Genomic DNA, 26174 nt, shown 5'->3' on the forward strand with positions numbered 1-26174 from the left:
TTTCTTTTTAAAAATAAATTTTATTGCTTTTTTTTACAACACCATAATTTTCCCCTTTATTCCTCCCCTTCTTCAAGAATCATATGATATTAACAATTTTTTTTTTTTTGCTTTTAGGCAATTGGGGTTAAGTGACTTGCCCAGGGTCACACAGCTAGTAAGTGTCGAGTGTTTGGTCTGAGTCCGGATTTGAACTCAGGTCCTCCTGACTTCAGGGCCGGTGCTCTATCCACTGCACCACCTAGCTGCCCTGATTAACACATATTTTTAAAGAGAAAAAAAGGAAAAAGGGGGAAATCAGGAAAATTGATAAACAGATTTTTAAAAATCTGAAAACATATGCAATATACCCCACTGTGGATCTTCCATTACTGAATAGCAATAAAAAATAAATTCAATAGATGGAGAAATACTTAGTGCAAATGGCTGGGCCATGCTAATGTGAGAAAAACAACAATGTTAACAAGGTTTATTTCCAGATTTAATCTTATACCAATTAAACTATCAAAAAGATATTTTAAGAGACTTGACAAAATAACAGAATTCATTTGCAGAAACGAAGGATCTAAAATATGAGGGAAAATAGTGAAAAAAAGGTAGGGACGAAGAGGGGAATAACATATCCAGACCTCAAATTACAGCACAAATCATCAATCTTCAAAGTCATTTGGTGTCGATAAAAAAAAAAAACTAAGCCAGAGAAGTAGATCAGTGAAATAGCCTAGACGTGGAAGAATCAGAAATAACCAGAACCCAGTGTTCAATAAATCTGAAAAACTATCTATTTCACTAAAAACTGCTGGGAAAACTAGAAAGAAGGCTGACACCAAATTATTATACCTTATTCAACTATAAAGTCTTGGATACATACTCTTAATATTAACATCATAGTATTAAAAAATTAGAAAAGGAGATCATATAGTTTTCACAGCTACGGAGAAGAGATGTATTCTCAACCAAACAAGGGATAGGGCCATTACAAAAGATAAAATAATATATTTCTTTAAAAACCACAAAAAGTTGTATGTGATGGGAATTTGTATTTCTATGCATAATCCTTTTTTTTTAAATGGAAATGCTTGTTTGCTGGTATGTTGTCAAGCACATAATAAGAAAAAAAAACCAAACAAACCCAAAACCAACCCACATTTTACTAAAAAAAAAAAACCAACCTAAAGGAACTGTCCAAGAAAAATAATCAAAATATTCATAGTTTTTTGTTCACAGTCTAAGTAAGATTAAAAGGTCCACTATATATTAACATATTAACAGCAGCAATTTTTGTTGTAGTCAGCACATCAGATAAAGAGGTTGCCGATCAATTGAGGAATGGCTGAAGATTTATGGTCTATGAATATGCTAGAATATTATTGTGTAGCAAAAAATGGTGAACATGAGAATTTTTATTTAATTCATTACGTCTTATAACTTCATGAACAATTAGAATTTTCTGGTATCTTTTAAGGTCTTCTCTCCAGTTGAAAGTATTTCCACTTCACATAGCCTCAAGGTTTCAGTCCAGTATGAATTCTCTCATGTACAGTAAGAAAAGACTTCCGAGTAAAGGTCTTCCCACATTCATGGCATTTATAGGGCTTCTCTCCCGTGTGAATTCTCTGATGTGCAACAAGATTTGCACTCCAGCTGAAGGATTTCCCACATTCATTACATGTATAGGGATTCTCTCCAGAATGAATCCTATAATGTGCCATAAGGGATGACTTCTGGCTGAAGGCCTTCTCACATTCATTACATTTAAAGGGTTTCTCTCCAGAATGAATCCTGTGATGTGCCATAAGGGATGATCTCTGTCTGAAGGCCTTTCCACATTCATTACATGTATAGGGCTTCTCTCCAGAATGAATCCTGTGATGTGCCATAAGGGATGAGCTCTGTCTGAAGGCCTTTCCACATTCATCACATGTATAAGGCTTTTCTCCAGTATGAATCATCTGATGCACAGCAAGATGGGAGGAATGTCTGAAAGCCTTTCCACAATGATTACATTTGTAAGGTTTCTCTCTAGTATGAATCCTCTCATGTACAATAAGCTTTGCTCTTTGAATGAAGGCTTTCCCACATTCATTACATTTATATGGCTTCTCTCCAGTGTGAATCTTCAGATGTTCAGCAAGGTTACAAGGCTTCTGGAAAACGTTTCCACACTGATTACATATGTAAGGTTTCTTTCCAGTGTGGATCCTCTCATGTATGATAAAGTTTGCCCTCCATCTGAAGTCCTTCCCACATTCATTACATTTATAGGGCTTCTCTCCAGTGTGAATCCTCTGATGTACTGCACGTTGGGAGGGCTTTCTGAAAACCTTTGTACAATGATTACATTTGTAAAGTTTCTCTCCAGAATGAATCCTCTGAGGTGAAATAAGGGGTAATCCCTGGGGGAAAGCCTTCCCAAATTTATTGCATTTACAAAGCTTTTCTGGTCTGTGAATTTTCTGAGTTTTTATAAGATCTACTCTTTGAAAATAGGTATTCCCACATTGATTACATTCATGCAATTTCTCTCTAACATGAGCTTTCTGATGTAAACTAAGAGATAAGTGATGGATGAAGCCTGTGCCATCTTCATTACATTTAGAAGGCATTTCTCCAGGAAGACTTTTCTGATGACTAATAAAGTCTGGGATCAAATTGAAAGTTGTCTCACAGTGATTATCCTGAACTTTCACTCCCACATGCTTCTCCTGACACTGAATGAGTTCTATCTTCTCTTTAAAGCAGCCCCTACATTCACTATATTTGGAATGTCTATTCGCTGAGGTGAATTTCTTACATTGAATTAGGTTGGAATATTGTCTGAAGCTCTTTTGACTTTTGTCATATTCATGGTGAATCTTCCCTATGGGAACTCTGTGGACAGAAAGGGTTGAATTCCTCTTAAATTTATTATATGCATCATCTCTCTCTTCACCTGGAGTTTTCCTGAGGATCATTTTCAATTGTCTGGAAGGACTCCCCCAGTTATGTTGCCTCTTCTCTAGCTTGATATCACAATGCCAGGATTCTTTCAAATTGAAATCACAGGAAATACTCAGCTTTGGAGAAGTTTCCTTGGTCTGAGGTATGGTTCCCTCATCTGAAAGACAGAAATGATAGAAAGAGAGCTTCTTACTTCTAAGAGCAGAAAGAAAGCTGATTTAGACTTAGTGTCACTTTGGTCTCCTCCCTAGTCTCTTGCCTTTCTTCTTCCACCTCATCCTGGAACTGAAACACATCTTGGCTGACCAGGCCGGTGATTCCTTTCCCTTCGGTTTCCCTGTAACCTCTCCCCAGGATACCTACAATACTTCAAGACTGAATGACTACTCATGTGGTTCCCTGAGAGTTACTGACTCTATTTCTTCTCAAGAGATGGAGGATCATTAGGTCTTACTAGAAGCAATATCACTGCTTCCTAAGACCTCCAGTCCTTACCCTCTGCCCTGACTCTGACCACTAGACTGCTAAGTATTGTCATCTGACCTACTGAAGTATCCGGGTCTTTGCCACCATCTCTGATGGGCTTTTCCACCCACTGTCACTGAAAAACCTTCTGTTATTTTCCTCTACTACTGTGTGAGAACGTTAAAATTAGGAAATGATCAGCTTCTTCTATTTGGATCCCTAGCCCTTAACATAGTTCTTGGCACATTATAAGCACTGAAAAAAATGACATTTCATTCATTCAATCAGTCTGTCCAAAAGAATAATCTTCAAACATGAAAAGTGGAAACAATAGTGATAAAATGTCATTATCTCACATTGGAAAAGTAATTCTTTTCCAAAGAGGTTACCAGATCCTTTCCCAAGTCAGTGACATGGGCAAGGCCGACATTTTTATTACACTGTACAGCTCAGGAAAGTGACCATAATGCTTCAGTGACAGCACCAAAATCATATTTGTATAAGGGGAGGTGGAATCAGAGCCCCCATCTGGTGCCATCCTGTCCAGAGGTCCTGTAACAGCACTGCATGGCTTCTAGACATTTGAGTATGAAGCCTTTCTCTAAATTCCCAACATTGGTTAGAATTTTTACTGTGTGCTGGTTGGTGAAGGATAGAATTAATATTTTTGCATATATTTATGAGGTGTTTTTTTTTTCAGTCACTATCATGGTTAATTTTTGTAAAGGGGCTCAGCTAACTTTATATGTGGATATATTCCCTTAAACTCCCACTAAGAAACTGCCAGAGCTCTATGCAGGCACTTGAGAAGCTGCTCTTAGGGAGATGCAACCCAGCAATTGTTTCCTCAGACGCTGCATTCCCGCCTTCTCAGTAGCCCTAAATACTGAAGACCCTGAAAACAGAGTTCTCACCGTGAAATTCCCTGGCATTCTCAAATGGTGCTTTGGAGTAAACAGAACACTAAATAACGTACTTTACCATCAAGTTTAATGCCACACACCAAAGACATCTCTGTGTGATACGCACCTGAGATTTTTTGGGGTTATCTCCCCTATTAGAATGTGGGTTCTATGGTATTAGAGACTCTCTTGCTTTTCTATTGGTATCCCTGGAAACTAGCACAATATTTTCCATACTATAAAGTGCTTAATGAGTAGGTTTTATTTGTCCATTCAATTAGTCAGTCAATCATTCATTTGTTCATACCATACTTCAGCAGTTACACTTCAATGGCTCTGCCATCACATCAAAGGGGTGCGGCTCTTCCAATGGGTTGATCAGAGTCCACAATCCCTGCCCATCCTGTATAACCCTGTTCTGGGTTTGTCAATATCTTTCCTAATGTGAATGCCTCAAACTGAACACACTGCTGCAGGTGTGGACTGGACTCTTCAGAGTACAGTGGGTCTACCAGCTCCCTAGTATGGTAATTTTGCTTATGGTAACTCTACCCATGGTAACTTCGACCCACGAGCCCAAGTTCACCTCAGCTTTCTTGGTGACCATGTCTCACTGTTGACTGCACTGGCTTTTTCTATAAAAACTGTGGTTTAGACATATCTCTCCCTGCTTATAGCTACGCAGGTAATTTGTCACACTTAAATGTTACACCATGTGCAGCCCAATTAATTCTGTCTCATCAGATTTGGTCCACTGTTCCATTGGTTCATCTGTTCCTGAAGCATTTCCACAGTGTGCCAGAAAGATGACCCAGTCACAGAAGGCAGCATGCATTATTCCAAACCTCCATCTCACACTTTTAAGGTGTTTTGCAAACTCTAGAAGGCAGTGAGCATTTCTAGTTCCTTGTTCCCCAGCCCTTGTTCATGTTGTCCATGTGCTGCAGTTCCTCATTCATGGCCCCTCAGTTTATCTTAGAGCTTTGGGCAGTGTCTTAGACCTATTAGGCAATGGATTATTTGTCCAGTCAATGAACAATTAGGTGAAGCAAGTGGAGATCACCAAGAATGGAAAAATAAAAAGCTCTGTGTCGTACTGTGGACCCCTCTTTCTTCAAGAATGCAGGCAAACATCAAGGAAGAAAGATCAGGAAAATGACATTTGTTGATGAAGAAAGGGTGCAGAGTAGACAGCCTTAGTATCTTTTGAATGATCTTGGGGGCTTTGAGGAGAGTTCTCTGCACAGTATTTCCTGGCGATGACTTTCTGAGGTAATAGTACCCAGTTTCACTCACTCACCTAGACAGGATTTCCTTTGGTATTCTTCCAATATCCATGGTGCTTCCCCTCGGTCCTTAGGAACTGGAAGCCCTACTCATGGTAAATAAGGAAAGGTTAAGCACATAGAGAACCTTAGAATTTGGTCTTCTTCAGAGAAGGGGGCATGCTTAGAAGGGTCAAAAGAGGGTACCTATCCCCCTTAGGTATAGGTATTAGGAGCTATGAAAGGGAAGGAAGAAAATGGAGTCAATCTGGAATCAGAAAATTGGTACTTTGTCCATCTCCCTCTTACAAGGATATGAACTTTTCATACTTTCTAGCCTATGCATTGGAATTTTGTGGAAGTCATCAAGACAGAAAAAAAGATAGGTTTGATGGGCTAGGTCTCTAAGAGTAGGACTTGTAGCAGTGGGATGCAAATTTAAACTTGATATCAGAAAGAAATTTCTAAGGATAAGACACATCCCAAAGGCACCTCAGGAGTTAGGGAGTTCTTCTCATTGTACATCTTCAAAGAAAAGATTGATGCCCATGTTTAGTGAATGTAATTCTGATTTCATATTTCATTTCAAAAATTCCTAGAAATAGTTTCCTATTAGACAAGGCAAGGACTTTTGATATGAGAACAGGAAGGATGAGGACCCTGTTCCTTGGACAGGAAGGGACTAGGAGTCTTTGTTCTCTATTAATGGTTAAAGATGTGATACTTCAAACACTGGATAATAGGTAGGAAGGGAGAGAGCAAAGGTGCTCCTCTTATTGGCCAATTCAGAATCACTGTTGGGGGGAGGAAGGTTTGGGTAGAAGTGCAAACTGTCTTTACCTAGAGAGAGCAAATGCTGGTATGTCTCCAGCATGACATCCCTGTAGAGAGCCTTCTGAGAAAGGTCCAGGAGGTACCACTCCTCTTGGGTGAAGTCCACAGCCACATCCTCATATGTCACTGATTGCTGAAATGACAAAAGTCATAGTATTTAGAGCAGGAAGACACTTTGCAAATCATTTAGTGTTTGCACTTTATAAAGTGGGAAAATGAGGCTTAAAGAAGGTGACAGACTTTCCCAAAGGTCATACTCCTAGTAAGTGTCAGAGCCAACACGTGAAATCCTAACATTAAGGGCCAAATGGAATATTAGGAAAAACAGTTTACATTGGCAACTGGAAGGCAGGTGAGAAATGTCTTCATGAAGATTGTGAAATGTCTCTCCATATGGAGTCAGGAAGAATAAGTGTTTTGTTTGTAATCTATGAGGATTTGTAGAGAAGACAGAGGGAATGAAGGCATTATGAAAATTCTTCCTCAATCAAACTTTCCTAAGTGATGTGTTACAATGAAATCTTATAAATAGAATTGGATGATGAATTTATGAGGACTTGGCAGGTACACCTTATTCTGTAAACAAACAAAACAAAAAACTCCAGTGCAGTACAAAGATTTATCCAGTTAAGGGGCTATATCTAGAGATGAACTTGGTAGGATCAATGCTATGTAGGAACTGAGCCAAGCTTTGAGCCCACTCCCCTGGAGACTAATACACTGGTATAGAGCAAAGGATGACCTTGAGGTGTTGGAAGTCATGCTTTTGCCTTTGTTCTTGTTGTATTTTTGAAGGAACAATCTCTTTGAAAAAGCTTATTGATGTTAAGTGATTAAAAAAAAAAACCGGACCCTAATAAATGAGAACAGAGCCAGTGTGGCCTTGAACCAGTGGTAGGAAGGAGAGATATTACACTTCATACCCCTTGGGGTACCTGAGACCCCAAAGGAGGAGATGTGGGAAGCTTGGCTCTGAGAGACTGACATCAGAACCCACATTTCACGGTCTTTTAGAGCAATCTTGCTAATACTTTCAAATTCTGAGATCTGTTTGCTTTTATCATTTGACTATAAAACTTTTGAGGAGGCCTTTGGTCTCATATATTTCTGTTAACTGCTCATTTAATTTGCATACTAATCCTTTATCCAAGAAATCTGATGCAAAATTCATTTCCCAGTCAATCGTTTCCCTTCTAATCCTAGATGCTTAAGTTTTGTCCATGCAAAGACTTTTCCATTTCATGTAATCAAATGATCTTATCTTTTGTGTTTGATCTTTTATAATTGATACTATTCCTTATTCGATTAAGACTTCATTTTGTGGGGACTTCCAGACAAGATGGCAGTCCAAAGAAAGGCAGACCATCCAGCTTCCATATATACTCTAGCAAAAACCTGAAATTCAAAACAGATCAAACAATGACCAAGAAATCTAATGAAAGATGAGGGTAAGTCTCTTTTAGACAGAAGGAAAGAAATCAGTAGAGAGGAAGTTTGACTACAATGAGTAAGATTTAGTTAGACTGGAAAAGTAGTAAGGTGGTAGGTCATGGAGGGATTACAAAATCAAATATAGTAGCTTATATTTAATTTTGGATGTAATAAAGTTAGAGTCACTAAACATTTATTAAGTGCCTCCTATGTGCTTGATACAGTAATAAGTGCTGGATACAAAAAAAAGGACAAAAGGTAGTCCTTGGCCTCAAAGAACTTCCAGTCCTATAGCTAGGGTGGTAAATAATCTGAGGAGGTGAGAGTTTCAAGGTTTATTTCATCTTGCAGAATGAGTTTCTGGAGATGATGAAACCCAGGAAGGCAGCTAGGTAGGAAATGATAAGAAGAATTCCCTAGGTGCTCTCCTTAAATGGTGGAGGATCAGCAGTAAGCTCCAGATGTCCACCACTCTCCAAATAGGAAGAGGGAAGGGCACCAGTGATGGGTGGTAGTTTGTTGAAGAGGGGTATGAAATAGTCAAATGTGCACTTTTGGAAGACCAGCTGAGTGGAGGATGGGCTGGAGTGGGTATGCTTGAAACAAGAAAACCAATAAGAAGGCTATTTCAGTAGTCCAGGTGTGAGGTAATGAGGGCCTACACCAAGGAGACATATACAAGAGATGAAGTATAGGTAGAATGCATAGGACTTGGCAACTAACTGGATATGGGGGTTGTGGGTGGTAAGAGAAAGTAAGGAGCCAGAAATGACTCCTAGGTTTCAAGCCTGGGTGTCTGGGAGGATGGTGGCATCCTTGACAGTGAGCGGGAAGTTAGGATGAGGGGAATACTTAGGGAGAAAGTAATGGGTTTAGTCTTGGATGTGTCCAAGTTTCACATGTCAGTATGACATCCAGTTCAAAATGTCCAACAAGCAGCTGGAGATGCAAGCTTGGGATAATCCATGGTTAGAGTTTTACAAAATTTGACTGGTGGGAAGACAAGGGAACAAGAGATCTGAAAGAGGAGGAGAGTGTATAGTTGAACTGGTTTAACAAGACATCAATCCTGGGAAGGCAGGGAAGTATAGTCAAAGCAGAGATGATGGTCTGGGAAAATGGTGAGCGAGGTAAGGGCTGAATGAAGCTTACTCATGGTAAGGATGACAAACAGAATTAGGAATAGTAGGCATATGGAGAAATGGAATGGGAAATAATTATGAGTGTTTACAGGAATCACAAAGTTCTTGAAGACAGAGGTCAATGATGACTAGATCAAGGGACTGTTCATCCTTTTGGGTAGATGAGGTGAGGCAAGGTGACATGAACAGGACTACAAGGACAGCTCCTACAATAATGCTGCTCATCCTTCATACTCCAAGAGGTTTGATGATGTCATAATATTGGGGCCAAGGTACTGTGTGTTTGACTGTGGCTGAGCTTGGAAGACTCTACCACAGGTTGGGCATCAATAGTTCATTTGAACATTTGGGATAGTGATGTCTCTAGATTAGAGCATCTTGCATTTCCTATGTGCTACTTTGATTCTGCTCTGCTCATAGAGCACAGTAACTACATAGTAAAGGAAACCACGTGGGAGAGACTTCAGCTCTGCTCAGAGCATGACCAGAAAAGACTAATGTCATTTTGCTTGACTATAATTAGTTTCTAAAAGAGAAAGCCTTAAAGAAAAAAGTGAGGGTAAGGAAACAGAGGTTAGTTTTAGAAATGGGCTAAACAAAATCTACCCAGATTTCTATGTAATAGAGGCTGTTTTCTCTTTGATGGTTTCATATACAATCCTCTTTTGATGTTCTGTGTTGATAGAAATGGTCACGTTTCTTCATGTTTGTCAAGTGTATGAACTGTTGGCACTTACCTGGGATGGGGTCTTCCAGTTGTCAGGGGTCATTGCTTGTGGCTCCATGCTCTCCTCTAGGGCTAGGCCTGGATCTTCAGTGAGCTGAGCTATGGAGAGAGAAAGATGCCTGAGGGGGAGGAGTCCTGCCTTTCTCCTCCCAGGCAAGAGGCTGGTCATCCTCAGAAGGACCAACAAAGAGCAGGATGTCCAGAAGGGTAAGAACTGCTCCCAGGGAAGAGACTCAAACTACAGGAGGTACAGGGAAATTAGGATCAGGCTTGAAAAATTAGAAGGTCTTAAGAGAATCAACATTTTACTTCCTCTGTCATTTCCCCCCATTCTCCTTTGATAACCCAGAAGCAAGAAGGGGCTTGGTGTCCCCAGTGGGCTGAGACCAGCCAAACCTTTGTAGAATTCTTTAGTATCAGACCTCTTTCTGCTGTATTCCCTCCCCCTTCTCCCTCACAAGCTGGATGTCTAGGCATCTGACTTCTGGATCTAGAAGGTAAGGAGGCTTGAGAAGGCTGAAGATGGAGGCCTGGGAATAGCCATGGCAAGGCTGTGCCTGGGAGTGAAAAGGAGTTCAGACTACTGGATTTGGAACAGGAATGGTATCTGGGGAATGCCCAGGATTATGAGAGGGTCTAAGGTAAAGGAGAGGCTGGAAAAGAAACCCTGGGTTCTGGCAGAGGGTTTGAGGGCTATTGAAGAAGTGGGTCCAGGGGAGCAGGAGGCCTGTGTAAGGGGAGCATACGTAGGGTCTGGGAGGCAAGGTTATCTGGGGCACTGAAAAAAAGCTGTGGGGGTAGGGCAAGGAAGCTTGGGCATTTGTAGCCAAAGTGGGAGTTGGGAAGGCAGGATGCCTGGCTCCCTGCATTGGAGGTGAGGCAGAGGAGGATGAGAAGGGGAAGAGGAAGCAGGGAACACAGTGGTTTGGGCAAGCACTACCAAAATTTTCTCCTCTAACACATACTTAACTACGTGAATCCCCTATGCAAAATCAACTCCAGTGACTTCCTCTTGTCTTCTGGATTGAATAGAAATCCTCCTCTTTAGCTTTTAAAGTCCTTGAAAACTTAGATCTAACTTGACTTCCCAGCCTTGTTGGACATTACTTTCATTCTTATACTTTGGTCAAGTTAGTCTGTCCTCTGCTTCTCATATATGATACTACATCTCCCATCTCCATGCCTTTCTACTGTCTACCCCATATATCTAGAATGCTGTCCCTCATTTCCAGAAGGCTGGAAAGGTAGGAGATGAGTAGGCTGTGAAGGATTTTAAGAAGCAAATAGAGGATTTTTATATTTGATGACCCTGGAGGTTATAGGGAGCCACTGGAATTTAGTGTGTGTGTGTGTGTGTGTGTGTGTGTGTGTGTGTATATACGTGTGTGTGTGTGTGTTGTATTATGATCAATCCTGCACTTTAGAAAGGTCACTTAGACAGCTGAGTAGAGGAAGGATGGATATGTGGATAAACATGAACCACAGATTACAATAATCTAGGTTGGTGGTAAAGAGGAGCTGTGTCAGGGGGTGGCTGTGTGGGTATACAGAAGACATTTATGAGAGATGTTGTAAAGGCAGAAATGACAAGATGAGGTGAATGGATGCTAAGGTGGTAGAGATGGGTCACTGGGAAGATGGCGGTGCCCTCTAAAGTGATAACAAAGGTCAGGGGAGTTTTTTTGGGAAAGATAATGGGTTATATTTTGAAAATATGAAATTTGAGATGTCTACCAGATATCTAGTTTGAAATGTTCAAGAGGCAGTTGGAGAGATGAGACTGGAGCTCAGGAGAAAGACTTAGAGCTGGATATATATGCAATGGGGGAGGGGGTGTTCTACTGCCTGTACAGATTAGCTACACTGCTTGTTTCTGGAAGGGTTGTGATGCTGTGGAATGGATGGAAGTGGCTTAGAGAGACTGTGGAGGATGTGAACACATTCTGTAATTGATTCTGGTTAACTCAGCACACGGATAAGAATGGGTAAGAATCAAGGTATGCCCATAGCTGTGTATAACTGAAATGGAGTGGAAGAAGATGTTGTTGGGCACTGAATTCATTAAGGAAGGAAGAAGGTCCTGAGGGTTGATAGGATCTGAACTGGGTGAGGTCAACAGGCAATCACAACTTCATGAAACTTATATAAAAAAACCAGATTTATTACAAAACAAATGAACATGCATGTAGCACCCTAAACAAGTATAAAGAGTTCACAATCCAAACAGAAGCTCGCATATTTATGAAATTGCAACAAAGAGAGGAGGAGAAACAGAAATCTCCACCTAAATGGGAGTGGCAGGTGAGGGGGGAGAAACCATGAATAATTAAGATGGCAAAAGCGGCATTCTTTTCCCTTGGGAACTGCTAAACTATGAAGATATGATGGTCTGCTTATCTACAAAGGTCCCAGCTACACAAGCAGTTTCCCAGTCTAGTGTAGACTGACTGGCATCTGTCTTGACTCCCAAGGACACACAGGCAGTCCAGCTTGGGGTGCAAACAACAAATTATGTCAGCTCATGGCAAGATGGATAGCATGAACCTCAAAAGAGGAGAGGCTACTGAATGATGGTGGTCGAAGGAGAGTTGGGAAATGGAAATGGATTATGAGAGTTCCAACTCCCTCATCACAGAATTGGGGTATAAGTGAAAGTGTAGCCATTAATATAAGCAGTAGGAGAAGAAATATCAACACTTGGCCTCAGCAAATGTTAGAAAAAGGAAAGAAGTGTGAAAGGAAGAGATTTTGGATGAAAGGAAGTCTGTTCTTTTTGGATCAGAAATTCCAGAAAGCACAGTTGAAGGGGTAGGCAGGTCTGGAGTGAGACATCTGGGGAGGTAGGGCTGAAGGGGATGGGAATGAGGGGGCACACGACTGATTTTGGCAAAGGGGCTTCTTTTACACAGCTACGGTTCAGTTTCACAAGAATGAGGACAATAGAAGAGGATGTAATACACCAATGATTAGGAGAGTCCAGGTGGAGAAACAAGAGGTTCCTGGATGAAAGCAGTTGAAGAGAAGGTTAAAGCTGGTGAGGGGTCAGCACAGCCGTCGGGTGTTTCACTCAACTTGTCTCCGAGAATTTGGTCAAGCTTGGCAGTGTTCTGGCCCTAGCCTCATGTTCAAATTGGAAGTCTATCAAGGGAATTCAGAAGAAAGTGATGTGTCTCCTTCTAGAACCCTTCTCCCTTCTAACAGGTAGAAAGCAGAACTGAGTAACCCTTGGGGAATACTGGAAGAATGCTCCAAGTGTGGGATGACTACCCTTCATGGAAAAAAGCTATAGTTACTATTTATGATTGGGCAGGTAGGTGGCACAGTGGATAGAGTGCTGGGCCTGGGGACAGTAAGACTCCTATTTGTGAGTTCAAATCTGGCCTCAGACCTTTCTAGTTCTGTGACCTGCAACAAGTCACTTCACCCTGAGTTTCCTCATCTGTAAAATGTGCTGGGGAAGGAAATGGCAAGCTACCTCAGTATCTTTGCAATAAAAACCCCAAATGAGGCCATGAAGAGTTGGACATGACTGAAAATCAAATGAAACTATTCATGAGCCTACTTACACACAACTGCTAGTTCGATATGCAAATTAGAAGCCAATGAAAAAATAACATAAAAAAGCCTTTTCAAATCATTGGCATTCTGTAGGAAGAAGCTCTAATTTTTTTTTCTAGTGTGTCACATCAATTTACTAAGAAACAAAACTTTTAGTGTTGACAGTATTCTAAATCTGATTATTCAAATGGATTACGGCTGTAACTATTCTAAAATTACCCTGTAATGAAAATAGTAGCTCACCTCTCTGTAGTGCTTTAAGGTATGAACATCCCTTTATATTTATTTTGTCACTGATCAAAACCTTTTCCTCAGTTTATTTAGATATGTGATTAGGTCCTTGTTTTCTTTTGGAGCAGCCTCACTCATGGGGATCTTCTCTTGGCACTAATGTCACTTGCCATCACACGTCTCTCTGGACATGACATTTTCTAGAGTCCCTACCTTCAGAAATGCCCCAAGCTGGACATGCCCAAAGTCCATGAGGATGGGAATTTTTGTGCCCTTGCATGATTAGGAAGCTACTTTAAAGAGGCAGTGGGCAATCAAGCCCAGGGACAGCTTTCACCCTTTTAAGGAAAACTAATTCCTACTTTGAGGCAGCAGGGAGTCCTGGTCCTATCAGAGTGATCTTCTGTAGATGCACTGTCATCTGTAACCTATATGCCAGGCACCATGCTAAAACTGGGGAAGCAATCATTAAAAACAAAGACAGTTTCTGCCTTCAAGAAGCTTACAGTGTTATAGGGGAAAATAATACACAATAAGAAGCTAAAAGATCAGACTGCGCTGATGAGGATTGAGTATGAAGACTGGTACAATCTTACAGAATGATGAGTTTTCTGATTATGAGGTTGTTGGGGGAGCATTATGGCATTCACCCCAAAGGAATGAAGGCAAGTGACATACTTGTGAAGTTATAATCTTTCAAATTTAAAGTAAAAAGGAATTCTTCTTCTTCTTTGTATTGTAAGGATGCCAGTCCAAATCTATACAAGCAACAGTTAGCTCCAGATGATAACATGAATCCTAGAAACAGCCATTATAGTACTCCTCAATTCAAATAATTTCCTCAGTACCATAACATCTCCCAATAACCAATATTCCCAAATAACCAATGTATATAGAATGCTTCTGGTTCACAACCTAGAACTAATGAATCTTCAAATCATATTTATCAAGGCATTTATAGAACCTTAAGCTCTCAACAAGCATTTATTAAATATCACAAAGGTACCAGGCATTATGCTAGGTCCTGAAGCTATAAAGACCACAGTAAATAAATGAAAAATAAAATAAATTTTTAAAAAGACAGTAGGAAAGCAGTTCCTGACTCCAAGGAATGTAGAATGTAGCCAGAGGAGATAACATGGACCTCAAAAATAGACCACAAAGAGCTACACAGTGATTTTGGGCAAGGCACAGGTGGTTGGGGGCATAAGAACGGGTCTCATATAAAAGGTTGTTCTTGTACCAAGCCTTGAAGGAAATGAGGGATTTTGAGAAATGGCAGCTAGGAGGCATAGGAGACCAGAGAATGAACATATTATTAACAGGAATAAGGCCAATTTGGTAGGACCATAATGTTGATAGACAGAGAAAATGGCTAGAAAGGTAGGTGGGGGCCAGGGTTCAAGAACCAAACAGAGTTTTTATTTGGTCCTGAAGAGAACAGGAAACCACTTGAGTTTATGGATTCAGAGTTTAATATGGTCTGATTCATGCTCTAGGAAAATCAATTTGGCAGCTGTAGGGGGATAGTATGGAGTGAGGAGAGACTGGAGGCAAGAAGGACAAGTAGGTTTAGGGTAAAAGTCTAGAGTGAATGGGCCTGAACTGACTAAAAAGTGGGGAAGAGAGGAAGAAGAAGGGAGGGAGAGAGGAGAGAGAGAGAGGGGAAGAAGAGACAAGAACAGAGACAGTGTGAGGGAGAAAAAAGAGAGAGAAGGGAGAGAGGGAGGGAGAGAGAGATAGAAGGAAGAAAGGAGAAGACAGAGGACAGAGAAAGGGAGAAAAGAGAGTGAAGGAGAGAGAGAAGGGAGGGAAGAGAGGAAGAAGAAGGAAGGGAGAAAAGGAAGGGAAATAGAGAAAGAAAGAAAGAAAGAAAGAAGAAAGAAAGAAAGAAAGAAAGAAAGAAAGAAAGAAAGAAAGAAAGAAAGAAAGAAGGAAGGAAGAATGGAGGAGACAGAAAGGGAGAGAAGACAGGAAGAAGAAGGGAGGGAGAAGGAAGGAAGAAAGAAAGAAAGAAAGAAAGAAAGAAAGAAAGAAAGAAAGAAAGAAAGAAAGAAAGAAAGAAGAGAGAAGGGAACAGGGGAGAAAAAAGGGAGCAGGAAGGAGGAGAGAGAAAGGACAGAGAGAGGAGAGAGAGAGGGGAAGAAGAGACAGAGGAGAGAGAGTGGGAGGGAGAAAAAAGAGAGAGAAGGGAGGGGGGAGGGAGAGACAGAAGAAAGAAAGGAGAAGAGAGGAGAGAGAAAGGGAGAGAAGAGAGGAATAAGAAAGGAAGGAGAGAGAGGGGAAGAAGAGACAAAGGAGAGAGAGTGGGAGAGAGAAAAAAGAGAGAGAAGGAAGAAAGGAGAAGAGAGAGAAAGAGAAATGAGAGAAGAGAGTGAAGGAGAGAGATGAGGGAGGGAAGGAGAGAAAGAAAGAAGGGAGAAGGGAGAGAAGAAGGGAGAGCAGGAGAAAAAAGGGAGAGGGAAGGAGGAGAAAGAAAGGAGGGGAAAAAAGAAAGGGAGTGGGAAAGAGAAGACAGAAAAGGGAAGGAGAAAAAGAGGAAAGAGGAGAGAGAGGTAGAAGAGACAGAAAGAAACTAGGGAAAGACTATTGTTCCTCCATCATCTGTATCAGTAAAATTCGTCAGTAAATCGAAATTTCTAATATTGCTCTAGTCAAAACAAAACAAAACAAAACAAAACAGTCATTGCACTAAGATCTTCAGAGGATCTCACCTGCAGTGTTACTTAGGAATGATGCTCCTCATGCCTCCAATTTCACTAAAATCCCTCCCCAATCATCAATCACACAAGGGTAGAATATTCTCCCAAATTTAATTCTAAAAATCGATTAACAAAAACAAGAAAAAATTAAAGGAAAAAACCCAGAAATATTGATATTGAACAGTTCCTTTCATGTACAGGATGTTCTACTTGGGTACCTGAGCTATCAGGAGAAGTCAACTGATGCCTGATTAAAACAAAACTTATGGAGTCCCAAGAGACTGTATACCAACTGCAAACCATTTTGGGCCCCCCATCACCTGAGAAAGGCCTAAAACCTGGATTGGCCAATCAGGAGAAAGACATTTTGGCCCACTCTGAGCTTAACCTACCATAATGCTTTGCATGCTCTGGCATAACAGACATGCTTTCCTTTGCTCTCTGAGTGAACCCAAAATGCCCCTTCCTGTGTCAGCAACTACAAGGCCAGATGAAGCTGCCCAGTTTATTTATGACTGCCAAGGAAAAGGCACCTTGAACTGGACACTATCTTGAGTAATGGGACTTTTCTTACATTTTCTTATATTATATTATGTCATGTTAATGATAAAAGAAACACAGACATCCTGGATCTATAATTTCAATGGACACCTTGACATTTCCTTATCTTATTGTATTTATAACCTATTCCATTAAGAAATTCCTTTCTCACACTATGGTTAAACACATATGGAGATTATAATTTTGGGCTGACACAGGCATCCTGAGTTGGAATTGCTCTAAGTATATAAAGAGTCTCCTTCAGCTTGTTTACCTCTGAGTTCAGAATTATTTTCTGACTCCATCCCACATGATTCTCTGGCTTAATGAGGATAAATAAGCATATTATAGCACATGTACAGCCTGACTGTTCCTTGTTTGAACCTTTGGTAAGGTGAACCCCATTCTGTTTGTTCTTGAACAAACCTTTGGTTAAGGAGGAAACTGATTCTATTTGTTTCTTTGGACCAAATCTTTGGAAAATGGTTGACACAATAGAACAGCATCAATGGTTCAAGAGAGAAGTGAAATCTATGAGAAGTTAAGTATAAACAAATGTCGGTATACATAGAGATTAAAATTGAAATAAAGCAGTCAGTGAACACATTAGAAACAACCAAATCAATGATGGTGTTTCTACAAACACCTGAAAGAGAAGATAAGAGAATTGAAATAAAAAAGAGAGAGAGATTAAAGTTGAAGAAAATCACACAGAAGAGAAGCAAAAGGCAATATTAAAAAAAACCCAAACAACCCAACCCTAGGGTCTTTTGAAAGACCATTGACCTCAAGTACAGGATGTACAAAGATGATTTAAAGACTGTAGGTGTCCCCAGAAGAATCTGATGAGTAAAAAAAAGCCAGAATCCCATAACATAAAAACCCCAGGATTTCTGAGTATGCAAGAATCTGCAGGTCACTACAGGAAAAAAAATTTTCTGCTTCAAATTCCAAGGTAAATTAGTAGCTAAATTTAACAATTCCAATGACAAACAACAAATTCTCTAAATAGCCTGAAGAAAGAATTTCAAAATAATTAAAGGAAATTCAAATATTACAATACTAGTCTGCATACCATATAAACCACAGAAGGAAATGTAATATTATTTCCCCCAAAATGATAAGGCTCCAGATACAACCTAAAATGAGATATCCTGCATACCTGAGCTCAATCATCAATGGAAAAAATATGGATATTAAACAAAGGCAAGGAATTTGAGGTATTAAAACAGGAGTGAAAAGAATAATGTAAAATAACTGCAAATACTCCCCACAAAAGAAATGAGAGATAGGTTCAATTTCCAGGGAAAGAAAAAATAAGTAACGAAATAAATTACCCAATGTCTATGTTATTATTTTTTTTATAAAGAAAGAGAAAAATCTTACCTGGGTTAAAAAAATTAAACATGTTTATTAAGAGAAACAAAAATTTGACAAGAAAGTAGAATTTAAAGAAATGAGAGAAGAGAATTTGGAGGAAGGTGCAGAACAGAAGAACCATTATCTAAACATTTCAATCCCTTCACCCTGTGAATCAATACATTTTGTGGTGCAAAAGTACAGGGTGGGAGAATGCACAAACCAAGAGAGAAGAGAATCAGTCCATGGGTGAAGAGCAAAAGATTGATAACTTCTAGACCACATATGACATTGATTGACAGCTCATCACGAAGAGTGCCTGTAGGAAATAGGAAAGGAGACAGAAGGGAGAGATTGATACTGGAAGAATGAAAGAGAGGCCTCAGCACAATGGGGGAGGCATGCCACTGAAGAACTCTCCTTGGAGATGAAGTGGATGTCTTTACTGGAAGACAGGGACCTTATGATGGGTTTAATTTGAGGGGAGTTGGTACACTAGAGGGACAGTGTTGTCTCCTTGGATATCATCCTCCATCAAAAGGAGGGAAATGGCAAGTAAGCACCCAGAAGTAGAGAAAGGAGAGTCATGGGAAAGAGAAATATCATGGGAAGGGCAAGGGTTAGAATAAGATAACGTGACTGGAGACACAAGGTAATTTCTACTAATGGGCACTACTTTTGTCACCATTACTGCCCTCATGAACTGATACTTGCAGGAGTATGGTACAACCGTGAGAAGGGAAGATGAGGCAAGATCTGTAAAGACAATTAACACAGAAACTCCTTTGAAGAGGGAGCTCATATTTCCTAGTTAAGAAGCTTTAGCCCAGGAGGAACAGAAAGAGATTAAGGAAGGAACAGATAAGGACCTAGAAGAACATGAATCAGAGAATAAAAGTTCAGGATGGACTGGAAGGGAGAGATTAAGATGATAATTAAGCAAAATTCTTAGAAAAAGGCCCATATAAAAAGACTGAGAAAAGGAACGGATGAGGATCGGAGAAGGGGAGGGTTTTAAACAAACCCTTTAACTGAGGAAGAAGAATAGAAAAAAGTGGGGAAACAGAGATAATGAAATAAATAAAAGGAAATCAATAATCTTGGTAAAAAACAATCTCAAACTAGAGAAAGGATTAACATTCATGATGAAGGGGGAGGGAAGTGGCATTGGGAGAACAGCATTGCTTAAAAGTAATTTGAGCAAATTAGTGTTCCTAAAGATAGAACGGAGGAACCTCTCCAAAAGAGAAAAAAAAAAGTTAAGGCAACAGGTCAACAAGCATTTTTTTTTAACAAGCATTTATTTTGTGCCAGGAACCTTGATAAACATTGGGGATACAAAAACAAACAAAAATATAGTCTGTGTTCTGAAGATACTTAACATGCTAATGGATGAAGATAACATATAAAAGGAACCGCAAAAGTAGGTTGAGGTGGGGAAATGTACCTAGTCCTGGGCATTGGCAAAGTCCAGGGTATTAAGGATGATTGATCTGGACATTTCCCCAACATGGATAAGTAATGCTGGAGAGACAAATGGATGAAAATAAAAGCCAAATCTTCATAACTTTCAATGTAAATGGATTAGTGGATGAAAAAACCAAAAAAAAATTCTTAGTAGAAACACATCTAAAAATCAAAGTCATACATAGTCATACATAGAATAAAAATGAGAGACTGGTACAAAACTGACTGTGCATCTAGGTGAATCCCCCAAAGCAGGAGTGGCAATTATGCTACCAGATAAAGGAAACACATGAGCTCTCACAATTTCTATAGAAATAAACAAGACAAAAAACTCTAACATCTAGATTAAACTTACATGTACCAAATGGTATAGCATATAAATTCATAAAGAAAAAATTAACTGAATTGAAAAAATATAGAAATAGCATTTGTACTGCACTTGAAGATTTGCAAAGAACTTTACACAGATCATCAGTCAGGCACTTACAAGAGGCCAGGCACTGTGCTAAGCAGTTGGGACACAAAAAGAGGCCAAAGACAATCCCTACCCTCTAGGAGCTCACAATTGAATGATGAGACATTATGTCAACAGATTTCGCAACAACCCAGCAAGGTTCGTGCTACAACAGGTAAGAGCCCAGACTGTTCCTCACCCAGAATCTAAGAGAAAGATAAAAGGAAAATGTGCAACTCTCAGAGATTTCAGAACCACAAAATGCCTAAAATATCCACCTGCATACACTCAGTATTTTTATAGATAAAATTACAAAATATTTCTGAAAAAAAAACCCAGAAAAACAATATCTGAGCTGGGGAATAACTTAGTGATCATAGCTGGGTCAGAGCAATTATAATAAAGATAAAAATTTGACTGAGAGTTAATGTAGAAATTTAGTGTTATACCAGTGAAACTAATACAAGAATACTTTACAGAGCTAAACAAAAGACAAAATAGTGAAGAACAAAAAGTCTAGGATTTCAAGGGAACTAATGAAAAAATGGTAGGAATGAAGGTGGGATGGCACTTCTGGACCCTAAACTTTATTATAAAGTAGCCATCATTGAAACTATTTTCTATTGGTTAAAAACAAAGAAAATTAGATCAATGGAATAGGCTAGACAAGGAAGAATCCAACATAACTGAATTCGATGCCCCAGTTTTCATTAAATTCCAACATAACTTACCTAGGAAAGAACTCCCTATTTGACCCCTGTAATGATATACACACTCTGTTTCGCTGGAGGCATCACTTTCAGTGCCCATCTCCGGGTCAGTACGACTGGGGAATGGTCTCTTTTTCTCAGACTTTACTTAAGTAAGTCAATGTCCATTGTTTTTCGGTAGCTGCACATTACAAAAGTCTAACTCTCCTATGGACAACAGGTGATCAAAGTGCCTAGTGCTGAAAGGGTCCCTCCATTCTCTGGAGCTATTTTGTAACCACACAAGTTGTCCAACCTCTCAACGACTTGGTAAAGGTTAGCTTTCCATCAGTCGCTAACTGGAGTCCCTAGAATGCCAAAGTTTCTCAACAGAACTGCCTCTTCCTCTAAGGGCCTGGATCGTCACACCCCTGGTTTCGGTCACAGGTCTTCGGAAGTTGTATAAGTTGGGGCGAGTTGGGCGCATCTCACATCATGCACGGAGTGGGAGTGGTCGCGCCACCCCCTTCTTTTGGGGAGTCCAAACCCAAGTCCCGAGGCGGGCGTGGCTCTCGAGGGGTGCGCTAGTCAGTTGGCAGCATCCTCTGCGGTGGAGCTGTGGGCACCGAGTGAACATGACCCGGCCCCTCCCCGTCTTTGTGCTGGGGTCTCGAAGTGCGGGGCTGCAGCGTGCGGTCTAGACACTGCTCAGGGACAGTCAGGAGTCCTGGACCTTCAGTCCCGGCCCAGGCCAGCCTGGTCAGGGCGCTTTGGGTACCCGCGGACAAGCCCGGGACCGATCTCGGGGCTTCTTGCTCTCACCTGGGCGGCGAGGCTCCGCACACCCTCCGAAGGCTCCGGTGCCAGAGCGCGGCGGCCGCCTCCGCCTCCGCCCCCAGCCCGAAACCCCGGGCAGCCTTCTTGCCACTGCTCTCGGGGCCCACCCCGACCCCTGCTGAGCCTTACGCCAGTGACGTCACCGCGTCTTCTCCGCCCAGGAGGGTCCTCCCCCTGCTCACGAGGAGGCCGTGGCGGCCAGGAAAGCGGCAGCAGCTGCAGCAGCGGCGGCGGCAGTCCGGACCAGCGGCGGTGGCAGGGGGCAGTGCACCCCAGGCTAGGGAGACAGACTCGCAGTGGTGCGTTCTAGTGCGGTCTGGTCCGAGCAGGGGAAGGTCTCGGAAGCCCTATTGTTCGAGCCGACACCCCTCCAGGGGAGTGGAGGTGGGCTTGGGGCTCCGCTCATGCCCATCCCGGGGTACTTGATATATATGGGAATCAGAAAAAGAGACCCCTCCCCTTTTCCACCCCCGACGCCAGACCCCAGCCAGGCCCCAGGGCCCTGGGCACCCTCGCTTTCCTCCGGATTCCGGGATTTCAGGATTCCAGGATTCAAGATCTACCCCCTCAGCTCTGTTACAAGGCTGGAGGAGGGGGTCTTGCTCCTCAAACCCTGCCTTACCCGGGTCCCTGGCCCTTCCCTGTCTTCGATTCTTTCCCAGTTCTCAACTGCGGGACCAGAATTCAGAGATTCTCTTCTAGCTTCTCACTGATCTTGGACCCTCTTCTAATTCTGGGCTCTCCTGAGGCTCCCTCTCTCCCCAGACCCAGGACCCTGAGCTCCCCCACCCTCAGGTTGTCTTATCCCTTTAGGGATTCTATCTGTCAGCTCCAGACTTCCCCTGGACAATATCCATTCTGCCTGTCCAGCAAGTAGCCTCGATCCCTGCTAGCTCAAGCAGTCAGGTGTCTAGACACTGTACGGAGGTGAAGGATGGAGGAGGGAGTGCAGGGAGAGGTCTGATTCAGAAGAACTCAAGAAACTGTCTGGAATTAGCTCAACAGGGACACCAAAGCCCCTTCTGCCACTAGGGTCTTCAAGCGGGGAATTTGGGGTGGAAAGGAGAACAAAATGTAGAGTATTGTTTATTTTCAGAATTTCTTAGTTGCCAAACCTGACCATAACTGTACTCTTATCTTCTGGCTTGAGTGTCTCTCCTGAGGAAGGCAGGACCAGGGCTCTCACCCAACTTAAGACCTTCCCCTCCATAGGTGTTTGTGGGGATGGCCAACCTCCTTTCTTGCAGGGCAAAAGAAAGAACCCCTTCCTCTCAAGGATCATTCTCCTTCCGCAGCTCATCCTGCTGAGTATTCAGACCTGGCCCAAGAGTGGAGCATGGAACAAGAGGGAATAGCCCCAGTGTCCTGGAGCAAGCCATCCCAGGTAAGTGTAATCCGTCCACAGATTTGACAAACATCTGCAACCGTGAACATTTCCACTGACATAGAACAGCAAAAGAAGTTTGTATCTGAATCAATCAATCACTATTATGTAGAAATTATTTCTTTTAAAATATATTAAATTTAATACAGTACTAACAACATTGCCATGCCTGTCATTGCCCCTTCTAAACTTGTATTTAATTTCTTCTCTGTATTTTATTCCTTTTTTTTTTTTTGCATCTCTAGCACTCTAGAGAAATTTTTTGTCTTCCTCCACTTTTTAAAGCTCTCTCCTAGAAATTAATTGCAGTCAAACACAACTTCACACATTAGTCTTGTCTGGACATGCTCTGACCAGAGTGCTGAAGTCCCAGCTGTTGCAATCACTGTGGGAATTGTCCTCTTGGTTCTGCTCACTTCACTCTGCCTCAATTCATGCAAGGTTTTCTAGGTCTCTCTGAATCTCTCCTATTCCTATTTTCTTTTTAGGGTACAATAATATTCCATTTCATTCACTGAGCATATTTTATTCAGCTATTAGGGCAGGTAGGTGGCCCAGTGGATAGAATGCTGGGCCTGGAGTCAGGAAGGCTCATCTACATTCTAGCTGTGTGACTCTGGGCAAGTCACTTAACCTTTGTTTGCCTCAATTTTCTTACTATAAAAATGGGGATAATAGTAGAACCTACTTCCCAGGTTGTTTTGAGGGATCAAATTATGTAATATTTATAAAGTGCTTAGCACAGTGCCTGGCATACAATCCATGCTATATAAATGTTTATTATCTTCTCTCTCCTCTTTTCCTTCCCCTATTCACCTTTCGATGGGATCTGACGTGGTTTCCAGTTTTTGATACAGCCAAAAGAGCTGTTACGGATATTTGGGCATGTGTGGGTACTTTCCCCCTCTCTGATCTCATTGGGTCAGCAAACATTTATTCATCCCCTATTAAGTTGGATTGAGTTTCAAATCACAGCATCTGAAAGGTGTCAGGCACTCCAGCAGTCCTAAAAGATATCCAAGGAGGGGAGCCCTCCTTGTCCTGTGGCAGCTCATTTGGATCTTGGACAGCTGTGTTTGAAGGAAATTTTTCTTCCAATCAAACTTAAATTTGCCTCTTTCCAATCCCCTCCTCCCCTTGTGCCTGGTTTTGTGTTCTTCTGTGATGACTAAAAAACCGGAGAGACAAAGTTTCTGGGCAATTAACAATCAATTTATTAATCATGCTAGCTAATAAGCTGGTGGTCAGTGATTTCTCTTGGAAAATCAAAGACACCCAGTGGAGATGCTGAATGCTCCTGACAGAAGAAATCAACCCTGATTGGTGGACATTTAATGAGGAGGTGGGCTAGAAATATTCAGCTCCTTCTGCTGAGAATTCAGCCACCTCCAGCACTCTGGACAGGGGAATCCATTTCCACCCAGACCACTATGGTTGGTTTTCTCCTTCCTGAGCTGGGTCACCCTAAATTCTAATGGGGAGGCATAAGGACAGGGCTGTTCTCTTGGGGCAAGAACTCACCAAGACTGTATTCTGTTCACACTCCCTCTTACCCTGGTTGGGTGGGATCTGGCCCAAGATTGAGGAATAAGTTTCTGAAGGTTAGGAGTCATCTCATCAATCAGCCATATCCTTCAGACACTGACTGACCTGCTACAGAGCCTGAGCCCTAAATGAGGAAATAAAGGAGAAAAACCCTGCATTCAAATTTAGTAATTGGTAGTTAATATAATAGCAAAACAATAATTTCTTTTACTTGGGTCTTCTTGGGAAGAATTTGGGGGAAGGGGAAGAAGCCCTAGGGGGACCTTGTTAATTGCCAAGACTGAGCCCAACTACTGCATCTCCTATTTTGCTTTGAGCCACTCCTCTGAGAAGAGAAGTGCTTTCAACTTCCTTTGTAGTTTGCTCTTTGAAGGTCCTTGTCTTTTTTTTCCTTTCAATTAATTAATTAATTAATTAATTAACTTTTTAGTTTTCAACACTCACTTCCACAAGATTTTGAGTTCCAAATTTTCTCTCCATCTCTCCTCTCCCCTCACCCCAAGATGGCATTCATTCTGAATACTCTTTCCCCCAATCTGTCCTCCCTTCTATCTCCCCCCTACTCCCTGCTTCTCTTATCCCTTCCCCTTCAATTTTCCTGTAAGGCAGGATAGATTTCTATACCCCTCTGCCTGTATATCTTATTTCCAAGTTGCATGTAAAAACAATTTTTAACATTTGTTTTTAAATCTTTGAATTCCATATTCTCTCCCTTCCTCCTTCCCTGCCCACCCTCATTGAGAAGGCAAGCAATTCACTATAGGTTATACATGTGTAGTCATGCAAAACTTTCCATAATAGTCATGTTGTGAAAGACTAGCTATATTTCTCTCCATCCTATCTTGCCCACCCCATTTTTTTCTATTCTCTCCTTTGACCCTCATCCCTCCATAAAAGTGTTTTCTTCTGATTACCCCCTCCCCCAATCTGCCCTTCCTTCTATCATCCCCCCCCCATCTCTTTTCCCTTCCCCTTCTATTTTCCTGTAGTTACCCTATAGGATAGATTTCCATACCCAAATGAGAATAAGATTCACTCATTCCCTCTCACCTTCCCTCATTTCCCCTCTACTGTAAAAGCCTTTTCTTGTCTGTTTCATTCATTCATTCAATTCATTCATTTATTCATTTATTTATTTATTTATTTTTGGCTGGTCAATGGTGTTAAGTGACTTGCCCAGGGTCACACAGCTCATAAGTGTTATGTGTCTAAGGCCAGATTTGAACTCAGGTCCTCCTGAATCCAGGGTCAGTGCTCTGTGCACTGCACCACCTAGCTGTCCCTTCTCTTGTCTGTTTTATGTGAGATAATTTACTCCATTCTACCTCTCCCTTTCTCCTCCCAGTACAATCTTCTCTTACCCCTTAATTTCGTTTTTTAGATATCATCCCTTCATATTCAACTCACCCTGTGTCCTCTGTGTGTGTGTGTGTGTGTATATACATATATATATATATATGTATGTATACACACACACACACACACACACACATATATATATACATATATATGCATATATATACATACATATTAGGGTAGGAACATATATATGTGTATATATATACACATATATATGTTCCTACCCTAATGCTGAGAAAGGTCTCATGAGTTACAAATATCATCTTTCTGTGCAGTAATGTAAGCAGTTCAACTTCAATAAATCCCTTAAGATTTCTCTTTCTTGTTTACCTTTTCATGTTTC

The 26174-nt window shown here is 41.3% G+C and overlaps 1 protein-coding gene and 1 pseudogene across 3 annotated transcripts in view; one reads left to right on the forward strand and one right to left on the reverse strand.

Moving 5' to 3' along the window:
* On the reverse strand, nt 1-21689 carry LOC110220114 (uncharacterized). Of its 2 annotated transcripts, XM_021004004.2 has the most exons (5): nt 20749-21689; nt 9717-9805; nt 6413-6539; nt 5608-5679; nt 1-3097 (listed from the first exon to the last, which is right to left on the reverse strand). In XM_021004004.2, exons 1-5 carry the CDS (start codon nt 20825-20827, stop codon nt 1506-1508), a joined length of 1959 nt encoding a protein of 652 aa, XP_020859663.1. In that variant the 5' UTR covers nt 20828-21689; the 3' UTR covers nt 1-1505. The 2 variants fall into 2 exon arrangements, with proteins under 2 accessions (XP_020859663.1, XP_020859664.1); XM_021004005.2 differs by lacking the exon at nt 9717-9805 and having other exon boundaries at nt 20749-20838.
* Nucleotides 21690-26174, forward strand: part of LOC144454126 (zinc finger protein 317-like) — a 9599-nt pseudogene continuing 5114 nt past the window's right edge. The window contains exon 1 of the transcript XR_013482644.1: nt 21690-22927. The product of XR_013482644.1 is annotated as a zinc finger protein 317-like (transcript). The remainder of the gene's footprint in view (nt 22928-26174) is intronic.

Source organism: Phascolarctos cinereus, unplaced genomic scaffold (genome assembly GCF_003287225.1).
Source record: "Phascolarctos cinereus isolate Bilbo 61053 unplaced genomic scaffold, phaCin_HiC Scaffold_726;HRSCAF=1367, whole genome shotgun sequence".
NCBI lineage: Eukaryota > Metazoa > Chordata > Mammalia > Diprotodontia > Phascolarctidae > Phascolarctos > Phascolarctos cinereus.